Source organism: Ursus arctos, unplaced genomic scaffold (genome assembly GCF_023065955.2).
Source record: "Ursus arctos isolate Adak ecotype North America unplaced genomic scaffold, UrsArc2.0 scaffold_14, whole genome shotgun sequence".
Classification (NCBI taxonomy): domain Eukaryota; kingdom Metazoa; phylum Chordata; class Mammalia; order Carnivora; family Ursidae; genus Ursus; species Ursus arctos.
The window spans coordinates 5,845,341-5,857,970 of record NW_026622808.1 but is presented as its reverse complement, the minus strand read 5'-3'; the positions used below and the strand labels follow the sequence as shown (position 1 = coordinate 5,857,970).

Below are 12,630 nucleotides of genomic sequence, written 5' to 3'. Positions count from 1 at the left end.
TTTAAAAAAAAAAATACGTAGCCCAGGGGCACCCACCTGGCTGGCTCAGTTGGTGGAACGTGCGACAATTGATTTCGGGGTTGTGGGTTTGAGCCCCACGTTGGGTGTAGAGATTACTTAAAAACAAAATCTTGAAATAAATTTAAAAAAAACCAAAAACATAGCCCTAACAATAAATATAAGTGGTTAAGAAAGACATCCACCTATGAAAAACAGTTGACTCCAAGTAGGGAGTTTCTCAATGCTTTCGTTGTCTTTTGGATACTTTTTTAGTGTTTCTCATACTTAGGATGGACGAGTATATAATAATATTACAATCAAAAAATCATGAGGGGGCGTCTGGGTGGCTCAGTCAGTTAAGCATCAGACTCTTGATCTCAGCTCTAGTCTTGATCGCAGGGGTCGTGAGTTCGAGCCCGGTGTGGGCTCCGCACTGTGCATGGCGCCCACTTAAAAAAAAAAAAAAAAAGGCTTGAGAAATGTTATTTGTTACATCATCACGATCTTGAATTAAAATAGGCTGTGAACTGCCATGGCTCCCAGTTCAGTTGCATGACTCTGGCGGTTCCCATGGGATCCTCTCTTCTCCCCAACAGAAATTAGGAATAAGTGCCCTACGGCACCACAGATCTGCTGGATACAAAATGACCCCTCTTTGCAAAGGTTCATGGTCTAGTTTTAGAAGCAGCAGCATAAGACCAAGGGCCATGGCTGTAAGTGCCAGAAGCAGTTGCAGCAAAAGGGGCACGTACAAACAGGCTTTGTACTGGGACCCAAAGAGTCGGCTGCTGGGCTGGTCGTGGGGAGAAGGTAGGAAGCCTGCCAGGGTGGGGAAATGAAGCAAAGGTACAAAGGTCAACTCTGTAAGATGTGCTAGACAGAAGGGGGAGGACCACGGTCACTGGAGTGGTCCTTTGGGGGTGGAGAATCTCCATTCCTAGCAGCCAGTCTGATAGAGGACTGGGGGTTTTGAGGGAGGAGTGTTTTCTGAAGATTAATCCTGTGTGGGTTCGCAGGATGAATCAGAAAGACCCCTGAGGCAGGGGACCCAGCGAGAAGCCCTCACCATGACCTGGGGGACGTTAGGGGAGGTTCGGGGAGGACTGAGACTCAAGCACACCTATTCTTTGTACACCCACCTTGTGTCTATGTCAGGTGTATTACAGGTAACAGCTTCTAGATGAGATCTGACCTGTTGCAACAAAACCACACCCCTAGACCACTCCCATATGGAGATTTCTAGATCAGCCGCCAGACACCAGGTCTGCGTTAGCAGGTGGGGCTGGGAGGCTGGTGTGTAAATAGCTCCTCTTTTAAAACTGCAGAGTTGAGAGGAAAGCTACAAAGTTTTATGGAATCCTAACAGGTCTGCCTTATAGCAACAGCTGGTCGACCAGACCCTCCTCCAGGTTCTTTTTTTTTTTTTTAAAGATTGTATTTATTTATGTGACAGAGAGACAGCCAGTGAGAGAGGGAACACAGCAGGGGGAGTGGGAGAGGAAGAAGCAGGCTCCCAGCAGAGGAGCCCGATGTGGGACTCGATCCCATAACACCGGGATCACGCCCTGAGCCGAAGGCAGACGCTTAACGACTGCGCTACCCAGGCGCCCCCCTCCTCCAGGTTCTTACACAGAAATAAGTCGAGGAGTAATCGGAAGAGGAATATATGGGTGATTCAGGGCTTGATAGACCTTTATCACCACCCAAATGATGAGAAACCCCACACTGGATGAATTCAATTTTAAAAATCCCCCTCTTTAATTAAGTAACTGTTTCAAAGGGATTTTTTTTTTAATTTTACAATTCACCTTGACGTTGGCGTCAGTCAGTATCACATCACCACACCTTTAGCAATGCTGCTGCAGTAATTATAATAATAGATGGGGTTTGTGGCAGGCTCAGCCCGTGCCAGGCAGTGTAGAGACAGGATGCCCTTCCGTCTGCTAAAGCTTAGGGTCCGCTAGCAACGGACGCCCCGTGGACTGCCTGCTCGCAGAATTGCCAAATCGCACATTTTTCCCCCCCAAGAATCGGTGCAAAGCACATTTCTCTAACTCTTCCATGCCGTGCCTCTCCATTTGTCTTTATTTGGAAGCGTCTGGTCTTTGCTGCTAATCCATGTGAAATGACCACGATCGCCCTAAAACATCATTACGGTGGTAGAGCCCGACGCAGCACAGTGGTGCGTGCACAAAAGCCAGAAAGCAAAAGCAAAACCAAAACTGACATCAGAACCATAGGACTGATTCTCCCGCTTTCAACCCCTCAGCCTCCACTGCAGAGAGGTCCATCCCAACTGCTCAGATGAAGCTGAAAAGAGCCCGTCTCGCAGATGATCTCAACGAAAAGATCGCCCTCCGGCCAGGGCCACTGGAGCTGGTGGAGAAGAACATACTCCCCGTGGATTCTGCTGTGAAGGAGGCCATAAAAGGTAGTTAGAACCCACGGCGTGCTTCCCTCTGTGCTCTGAGGCCTGAGGGCAGCCAAGGCTCAGCTGCGCCAGGGGGCGGGGCCTCTCACTGCACAGGAGTCCTGCCCTGCATCCCAGTCCGGAGTCCTCGCCATAACCAGAGGTCCTTGGGAGTGAGGACGGCACTGGTCACCCTTTCACCTGTTTGTCTGGGATTCCAGTGAATGTATAGATTAGCTGATGGGGATTTTTGATGTTTCAAAGATGTTCGTTCTTCTGAGACAGAAACATAGTTTCTCTTCCCACCGATTCAAGTGATCTTGCATTTCCCTTAGTAAGGTTTTGGGTGTTTGTTTGTTTTTAAGTAAAGTCACGTGGATTATTGCTGACATATAGGAAATCTATTAATTTTGCACATTAATTTTTTAACTTTGACGAGTTTCTTCATCATTCCGATAGTCTCTCAGTTTATCTTCAATGGCCTAGGTACATAATCACGTTTCCTACAAATAGTGAAAATTTGTCTCCTGCTTCATTGTATTTCTGCCTTGGTGCACTGGCTGATACTTGAAAAGTGACATCAAGGTTTCATTAACGTATTCTGTAATTAGCATCATCTAAAAAATTATATACAGTATTTTCATAACAAATTATATATAGTTTTTACTTTTTATTTATAAGTTACATATTTGTGAATTATATGGATTTTACATAAACTGTACAATATACTATATTATACAAACTTAATATATACTCTATTACATATAAAATATATAATATGTAGGTGTGTATCATATGTAAAATTATATATGAATGATATAAAGTACATAATTTATGTTACTTCATATTATACAATGAACAATCCAATTTAATAATTATTAATATATTACATAGTAGAAAATTAGCTTTATTTGTACATGGCCAGGGATTCGATCAGTATTTTATTATCATATATATGTTATGTTTTTGCTACGCTGATAACATTTATTTCATTCGTTTCTATCCTAAATGGGGATTTCTTCTCTCATGTACTTCTGTATATGATATTAGCTTTTGGTATATAGATAGGTTTTCTAAGGAAGTATTTCTCTATCCTGTCTTACTATGAGAAGTGTATAAGATGGATGCTGAATTCTTAAATGCTTTCAACATGCACAGAAAGGGGATCGCGTGAGTTCTCTTCTTTGACTAGGAACATGGCCTTGCTCTCTTTCTTATTCATCTTGCATTTCTGGGGGAAAAAATCCTACGTAGAATTTTTTTCTAGAAATATCTGATGTTTTATTTGAGATTTGCATCTATCTTCTTATTAGTTAGGATAATAGGTGCTGCTGAACCAACCACAGAATTTCAGCAGCTTAACAATAGAAGTTTACGTCTTGTTCATAAATGGTCCAGAGAGGATTTTCCTGAGTGGCAGATCTTTCGGGCCCACAGACCCCTTCAGTCCGCCTGCCCCCCTAGAGGAGGACAGCAAACTTTCTTAAAGAGCCAGACAGTAAATGGGCTAAGTGATTTAAACTGTCCGTCACAACTACTCGGCTGGGAGGCTGCAGTGCAAAAAGGTCCATAAGCAATAAGCTAACAAGTGGCATGGCTGTGTTCCAATAAAACTTTATTGACAAAAGCAGGCTCGCAGGCCATAATTTGCCAACCTGTGCCCTAGAGCTCCCTCATCCTCTGCATCTAGTCCATGAGTGGGAAGAAAGAATGGAAAGGCCCACCCACCTATTTTAAAAGGCTTCACCTGGGAATAAACACATCACTTCTGCGCATATCCCACTGTGAAAATAGCACGTGTGGCCGGGAAAGGTTTTTTCTGGCTGAACGGTGATTTTCCAGCATAACGTGGGGCTCGATCTCACGACCCCAACCGAGACCATGATCCAAGCCAAAATCAGGAGTTGGATGCTCAACCGACTGAGCCATTCAGGTGCCCTTAAAATTTGCATTTTTCAAAAAAAAATTCTCATCATTCCGCTCAATTACAAAGTTATTAGCCTAATGTTGTAGAGAGTCTTGGCTCACAGTTGTCCTAAGCTGCTCTCAATCAGGGCTTCTGCTCTATTTTTCAGTGCGATGTTGCTGATTTGTGTGTTTTCTCCCTTCCTCCCTCCATTTGTCATCACACTTGCTGAAAGTGTTTCTTTTTAGTTGGTTATTGTTATAAAGCAGTTCACGAATTTGTTTTATGGTTGTCGGTTTCTGGTCTCTACTTGGATTCATTTAATTTTGCTTTTTGTTAAGGTCATTGAGCACAAAAATCTCCATGAGGAGAGCTGAGGGTCAAGAGTGTTCATCGGTTTCGGGTGCAGTAGGGACAGGTGAAGGCAGAGGGAAGGTTAAACAACAGGCCCCCATTCAGGTGAGGAGTCAGAGGGCATGAGCAGGAGCATGGCCAGTGGAAATGGGTAAAAAGCAATAAACATAAGGGCTAGCAAAAAAAATAATGGGCAAGGCATGAAGCTACCTAAAGGAACAATTGTGGTGGGATCACTGACCTCATTTTCAGGGCTGGACTTTGTGACTTTGGCCACATAGCCATGCAGTGATTAGAATTAGCTGGGCACTGATGGTACATTAGGGAGTTAGTCTAGTTTCTGATCTCCAGGACTTCGCACTTGAGCAAGAAAAGAGGAGGAGGAAAGCCATCGTTCCACATGACAATTCTTCTGAAAGGACTGGATAAAAGTCACAAAGATCATTCTAGCTGCAATGTGAAGTGGACTCAAGAGATGTGAAATGATGCCAGAGTACTCTTTCGGTTAGGAGGTTGCTAGAGTTGCTTGAGGAAAGTTGATGGAAGCATGAACAAGAGTCATGGCTGGGGGGTGTGGAAAAGAGAGACTCTGAGAGAGAATTGATTCCTCATGATTAGATGATCAGTAGAATATACCAGTTGAGATAAAGGGAAGGCAAAAGATAACACCTGGGTTTCTGTCTTGGGCAACTGGGTAAATGGCAGCCATTTATCAAGATGGGGACCAAGAGTAGAAGAGCAGATATGGGGAGAGATGGTGGATTCTTGTTTCAATTATGGGATTTGAGGGGCCCACAGAGAACCCAAGGGCAAGGGACTAAGTGAGCAATGGGTTCTATTGGACTAGAATGCAGAATATTGGTCTAGAACCACAGATTTGGGAGACTTAAGTGTATATGAACATATAAACTAATGGACTAGATAGGATTGTCTTTTTGTTCGCATATTTCTTCACTGTTTATGGAATATGTTCTGTGTCAGACACTATTCTAAGTGCTTGGGATATGTCAGTGAACAGAACATCTCTACTTCAACAGAGCTTATGTTCTAGTTGGGAAATGCGGGTAATAAACAAACACGTAATGAATAATTATATATCATCATAAAGGGGTGAATGATGTAATAGTAGTACGGGGTTCAAGGAATCAAGAGTGCCCACTAGAGGGTAGTTGGGAGGAATGGAGGATGCATAAAAGGGGAAGAGGGCTGGGAGGCTCCCAGAAAGTGATCTTTAAGACAGAGGTAGGGAGACTGTGAAGGTGAAGGGAACGAATGGCCACAGAAAGAGGTGGAGGATATTGGCCGACCAAATCAAGGAAAATCCAGCAGCAGTAATGGGGACTGACCCAGGTATCAGCCTCTTAGTAATCTTTCCACATTAATGGGTTTTTATGGGCAAGGTGGTGGCATCATATGAAAGGTCATAAAAACAGAGGGAGCTGCTCAGAGACTAGCTATGGAGCTGGCACTGTGAGTAGCCCGTCCACTGGTGATGATGACCCAGCCCCCTCTTCTGCCCATCACTTGTGATCAGATCACTTCCCCATGGTGAAGCAGTGACTCAGGGCGGGGGCTCACTGGGGGTGGTTCTCTTAGTGTCTGTGTATTTCACCCTCTCTCCACGTGCCTTTCCAGATGTGCTTAAATTTTCCAGGTCTGTCTGCAGCCGGGTTTCTATGTGCCTGCCCAGCTCTGAGCGGAACGCTTGGTCATGGTCTTCCTCCTGGTTTTAGTAAAGACCAAGTGTTCTCCAACCCGATACCGATCTAGAACTTCTCCCAACACAGGAAAGGATTTTTTTTTTTAATTTTTAAAAATTTTTTATTTTGAAATTTTAATTCTAGTAAACAGTGTTATGTTAGTTCAAGTGTACAATACAGCGATTCAACAATTCTATACATGACTCAGTGCTCATCATGGTTAAGTGTACGTTTAATCCCCTTCCTCTATTTCACCCACCCCCCACCCACTTCCCCTCTGGTGACCATCAGTTTGTTCTCCATAGTTAAGAGTCTGTTTCTTGGTTTGTCTCTTTTTTTTCCCCTTTTAGTTCATCTGTTTTGTTTCTTAAATTCTACAAAGGAGTGAAATCGTATATTTATCTTTTTCTGACTTATTTCACTTAGTCTTATACCCTCTAGCTCCATCCATGTTTTTGCAAATGACAAGATTCCGTTCTTTTCATGGCTGAGAAATTTTCCGTTGTATATATACACTGCATCTTCTTTATGCCTTTATTTATCGATGGACACTTGGATGGCTTCCATAATTTGCCTATTGTAAGTACTACTGCTATGAACGTCGGGGTGCATACATCTTTGTGAATTAGTGTCTTTATATTCTTTGGGTAAATACCCAGTAGTGGAATTACTGGATCATACGGTAATTCTATTTTTAAGTTTTTGAGGAACCTCTATACTGTTTTTCACAGTGGCTGAACCAGTTTGCATTCCCACCAGTAGGGCATGAGGGTTCCCCTTTCTCCACATCCTCACCAACACCCGTTGTTTCTTGCGTTGTTGATTTCAGCCTCTCTGACAGGTATGAGATGGAATCTCATTGGGATTTTGGTTTGCATCTCCCTGATGAGGAGTGATGTTGAGCATCTTTTCATGTGTCTGTTGGCCATCTGGGTGTCTTCTTTGGAAAAAGGTCTGTTCATGTCTTCTGCCATTTTTAACTGGACTATTTGGTTGTTTGGTGTTGAGTTGTATAAGTTCTTTATATATTTTGGATACTGACCCTTTATCAGATATGTCATTTGCAAATATCTTCTCCCATTCAGTAGGTTGTTTTTTAGTTTTGTTGATTGTTTCCTTCACTGTGCAGAAGCTTTTTATTTTGATTAGGTCCCAATAGTTCATTTTTGCTTTTGTTTCCCTTGCCTCAGGAGAGACCTACCTAGAAAAATATCGTTACAGCCAATGTCAGAGAAATTACTGCTTGAGCTCTCTTCTGGGATTTTTATGGTTTCAGGGCTCACATTTAGGTCCTTAATCCATTTTGAGTTTCTGTTTGTGTGTGGTGTAAGAAAGTGGTCCAGTTTCATTCTTTTGCAGGTAGCTGTCCAGTTTCCCCAACTCCTTGTTGAAGAGAACACCTTCGTCTTTTTCCCATTGCATATTCTTGCCTCCTTTGTCAAGGATTAATTGACCATATAAGTATGGGTTTACTTCTGGTCTTTCTGTTAGGTTACATTGAACTATGTGTCTATTTTTTTTTTAAAGATTTTATTTATTTATTTATTTATTTATTTATTTATTTGACAGAGAGAGAGACAGTCAGCAAGAGAGGGAACACAAGCAGGGGGAGTGGGAGAGGAAGAAGCAGGCTCCTAGCAGAGCAGGGAGCCCGATGCAGGGCTGGATCCCAGGACCCTGGGATCACGCCCTGAGCTGAAGGCAGACATTTAATGACTGAGCCACCCAGGCGCCCCTGCTTTGGCTTTCTGATTTGACTCCCACAGCAGAAGGCTTGGGCCTCCTCGTGGCCACATCTCAGAGAAGTATGCACCTGATCCCCTGTTTCCTCTTCTTGGAAAGCCACTAAAGGGGTCTGAGGAACCACTTCCAATGTAGGGGGTGGGGAGAGGGTGTCCCCCATCCCAATAAACAATGTGCAGGACACCAGCTGGGCATCCTACAGTTCAACTCAATTCTGACACTACCTACCTAGAATAGGGGTAAAGTGCCCCAGATCCCCGGGGTAGAGTGCTCAGTCCTGCAAGTTCACCCTCCACTTCAGATACCAGTCAGAACACTTGTCACCCATGCTTCTGATCCACCAGCTACTGGTCAGACATTCCCACGATGCCCTCCTTCAGCTCAATTAGTTTGCTAGAGCAGCTCACAGAACTCAGGAAACCCATTTACGTACTGGGTTACCAGTGTGTGATAAAAGCTCAGTAATAGTCGGTTGGAAGAGATGCAGGGAACGAGCCAGGGATGGGGACAGGGTAAGGAGCTTCCCCGCTCTCCAGGAACCCCACTCTCCCCAGATCTCCACATGGTCATCAATCCAGAGCCTCTCCAAATCCCATTCCTTTGGGTTTTTAATGGAGGCTCCCTTACAGAGTCACAATTGATTAGATCATTGGCCATTGGCGATTGAACTCCATCTCCAGCCGCTCTCCTCTCCCTGGGGAGGGGGGGGAGGGGGGGCGGGGGTCAGAGGGTGGGACTGAAAGTTCCAGGATCACATGGTTGGTTCTCCCAGCCTCAGCCCCATCCTTAGGTGAGGTCCAAAAGCCACCTCTTTAACATACAAATGGCACTTTTGTGGCTCTCATCACTTAGAAAATTCCAAGGGTTTTCAGAGCTCTGTGCCAGAAAGGGGGACGAAGCCCAAGTATATATTTCTTATTATAAATCTCCATATCGCAGCCCCTAACAGCCACGGTCTCTTAGGACAGAATACTGAAACAAAACACCACATCTGACGTTATAGGGGAGTGAGGATTTAGGAGAACAGAAATTATAGACTGGAGTTCAGCATGGCCTCCTCGAGCTGCTGAGAAGGGTCATTATTACTTAAAAGATCCCTCACTTGGAGACCCCTGGGAGCTGACTCCTAGCTTGTTACTTCTCTCCCTGGCCATCTGAGTCTTTTCTTTATTTGACAGGAGGGGCACCCCTGGGCTTCTACGGAAGCTATTTATTGTCCAGAGGTCTGGCTTCTGCTTGAGTGAAACAGAACACTGCTGGCTTTCCTGCTTTTTTTCAAACATCGGGAGGAGGCTGGTTCTCAGCTCTAACAGACGAACCCCTCTCCTAAAGTGTCCTCACCTTTCCCTTGGTCTGGCCCAGGCGACACCCCCCAGAATGCCCAAGTCAGCTGCTCAGCTACTTTAAAAAAAAAAATTTTTTTTTTTGACCCTGTGACTCAGAATATAGAATCTAGTTGTCAAAGATAAGTTAGTTCTTTGTGTCACTATAACCCTTTCCCGTAAGGAGCAGCGTTTCTAGTCCACCAGGGCTGGTCTGGAAGACATCCATTTACAGCCGCCACTTAGGTTTCCAAAAGACCCCACAGTAGCCTTTGCTCACTCACACCGCCCCCCACCCCGGCAGACTTCCTAACAAAACAAAACAATTCCTATTTATTCAGAATCCAGTCATTCCTCAGGGACTCTGGATCTGTATCTGAAGGCAAATAGACAATAATCGTGGCCCTAAGCCAGATTAAGGTAGAGTCGTTCGCTCTGTCATTTAAAAAAAAAAAAAAAAAAAGTTTGGCTTTGGCATAACTTTTTGGTGAACAGAATTTATCATTCTGGAACGAGAAAGCGTTGCAAAAGTGCACGTGATTCTGGGGGAAAGAGGCCCAATGAGACACACGTGCAAAATACTTTTCTGTCCTGGGGGTCTCTGCTGCGCATGGAGGCAGTCACTGGATTCACCGGGAAGCCGGTAGCTGGGGGCAGGTGCTGCACCCCCGAGAGGGCACTCAGACAGGATGGGGGTGAGGGGGCTTGCCGAGGGGAAGCAGGAGACAGTGCTCAAGTATCTTCACACAACTGACGATCCTCTTCCTCCCTCGAGAACTAACCTCAAGCTCTGACACAGGTCAAGTCCTTCGGATTAACTCTTCTTCCCCACTGCTGTGGTCCTAGCATCAGGGTTAGGGCTTAGAGGCTTAAGGCCCATTTCTTTTTTTTTTTTTTTAAAGATTTTATTTATTTATTCGACAGAGATAGAGACAGCCAGCGAGAGAGGGAACACAAGCAGGGGGAGTGGGAGAGGAAGAAGCAGGCTCATAGCGGAGGACCCTGATGTGGGGCTCGATCCCATAACGCCGGGATCACGCCCTGAGCCAAAGGCAGACGCTTAACCGCTGTGCCACCCAGGTGCCCCTTAAGGCCCATTTCTAAACTGCCAGGAATCTAAAGAAAAAGGAATTCTCCTTCCTGCAAATACCCACTGACATCCATTTCCATAATAAAGGCTTCTGATCCCCTGCAAGAGCAGCCGGTGTGGTCTTTGTTGGAAGATAGAATCCATCCTCCAGGGGCTGTGACATCTTCCGTGTATTAAAATACCTTCAGGCAAGAGCCACATTTAAACCATGGCTACTTCCATGGGCACCACCTTGTCCCTTTGGAAATGGATTTTCCTTCAGTCTCTTCCAAGAGGGCATTAAGGGGTGGTCTGCTGGTGAATTAAAATAGCTCTCCTGCAGGGCACTGAGCAAGCTTGCAAGTAGATAAGCAAGCCAGGTCCCTTTCCACATCCCACTTCGTGGTCTCCTGCCCTTGGTGCCGGTCCTAGCAGCAAGGTACTGAGGACTCCAGCTATCTCGCTTAATCTTGGAATCTTAAATGTTTATGCAGAGAAAGTACAACTGACTCATTCATCTAACTGCTTCCAAGAGGGACAGGGAAAGCTCAGAGTCGCCAGGTCAACATCCCCCAGGGGCTGGAGCCCAGAGCCAGCCCCGCGGGCATAGCCCGAGGATGATGTCAGGGCCTCCCAAAGCGGGTCCTTGTCACCGCACCGCCTGACGTGTCTACAGGGACAATAGCCAGTGCACCGCACTCCAGCGGCTCCCAGGGAGCGCTGGGGAAGATTGGAGCAGAGGCCCAGGGTCACAGCACAAAGCCAACAGACTGGGTTGTTCCCGAGGCAGCCCGATAAGGTGACCTTTGTGCCTCTCCACGTGAGCCTGGCTTGAACCAGGAGGGAGAGGGAGTGACAAGCAGCCTTTCCGGGGACACTCTCGTCCCTGGGAAGGTCTGTCCTGGCTTTCCCAGGACAACCCTGTGAGGACAAACCCGTTTTTCTAGCTCTGGAGTTGTGCTGACCTTTGCAAAGCTGACCTCAGGACAAACTGGCTCCCGGGTGGTCTTGTTTATTTTTGATAATGGCAGACTTGCGACAAGCAGTTACTCCTAACAAGAGCAGCAACCGTCATCACCACGGCTAGAAATGCTGGAGCTCTTGCCCATCCCGGGACTGGGCTCAGCGCTTTGCACGCGTTCCGTTGTTTGAACCCTCAGAACCTTGAGAGGTAACTATGGCTGCTATTTTCATCTTAGAGAAGGGGACACTGAGGCTCTGGGAGGTTCAATAACTTGCCAGCAGACACTAGCACTGAAGGGGTAGGACCAAGAAACAAACCAAGACCGCCGGAGTCCGGAACTGAAGTTCTTACTGACGGTTGCTAAACAGACCCCGACCACACCCATCATCTCTAAAGGAAGCCACTGCCTCGGGCTAGCAGCGCTCTCTGCTGCTCAGGTTCTCCTGCCAAGGGGGGCTGAGCCAGGTGTGCAGCTGTGTGGGGCATACTCCAAGCCACCTGGTCACAAATGCAAGCCACTTGCGCCCCGAGACAGTGGCGATTGGCAGGGGCCCCCGAGGCAGGGTCTTTGTGCCTGTAAGTACGTGGTCCTCAGTGGCATGTGCTGACCTGGCACATGGGGCCTTTTAGAGATCAGACAAATAGGAGCCCTATGTGGGGCCTCAGTCCTCACCCTGCTGGCTCATCCAGGTGTAAAGGACTCCCCTGGATGTGGTTGCATGAATGCATGGCTTCTCCATTGACTTGGGCAGAAACACTTTATTTAAATGATTGCCTGTCACTTGATAAAGTAGACTCTCGGAAGTTGTGTCTCTCCAGGGATTGGCTCCCAAAATAATCCTGTTCCCTGGCGGTGGGGGGCGGGGGGAGAAATCTCTTCTTCCCCTTCCCATAGCCACTCCACTGTTCACCACTCCATTAACTTCCCTTTTGCTACCCCCCTGCACCAAGGAAGGTCAAGTGTCCCCTCCCTGTCTGTTGTCCTGTCCATGGCTGGTGGTTATTTCACACTCAACCCAGTCCCACCTCCTCCAAGAGTCTCCTGGACCTTCTCCATGTTGAGATCTCCTCCGTCTGTCCGGGACAGCACTCACCAGGAAGTTCTAGTCCTTGACAAACGTCTCCGACTGTGTCCCATGGAGATCCGCTCTCCCAGCATCAT

At 46.3% G+C, this 12,630-nt stretch overlaps 1 protein-coding gene across 2 annotated transcripts in view; it reads left to right on the top strand.

Annotated features, from left to right (window-relative positions):
* Positions 1 to 12,630, top strand: part of MYOCD (myocardin) — a 98,275-nt gene that overhangs the window by 49,575 nt on the left and 36,070 nt on the right. For both annotated transcript variants that reach the window (XM_044391805.3, XM_048227181.2), the window contains one exon: positions 2,270 to 2,431. In XM_044391805.3, coding sequence (XP_044247740.3) covers positions 2,270 to 2,431 — 162 coding nt within the window. The remainder of the gene's footprint in view (positions 1 to 2,269; positions 2,432 to 12,630) is intronic.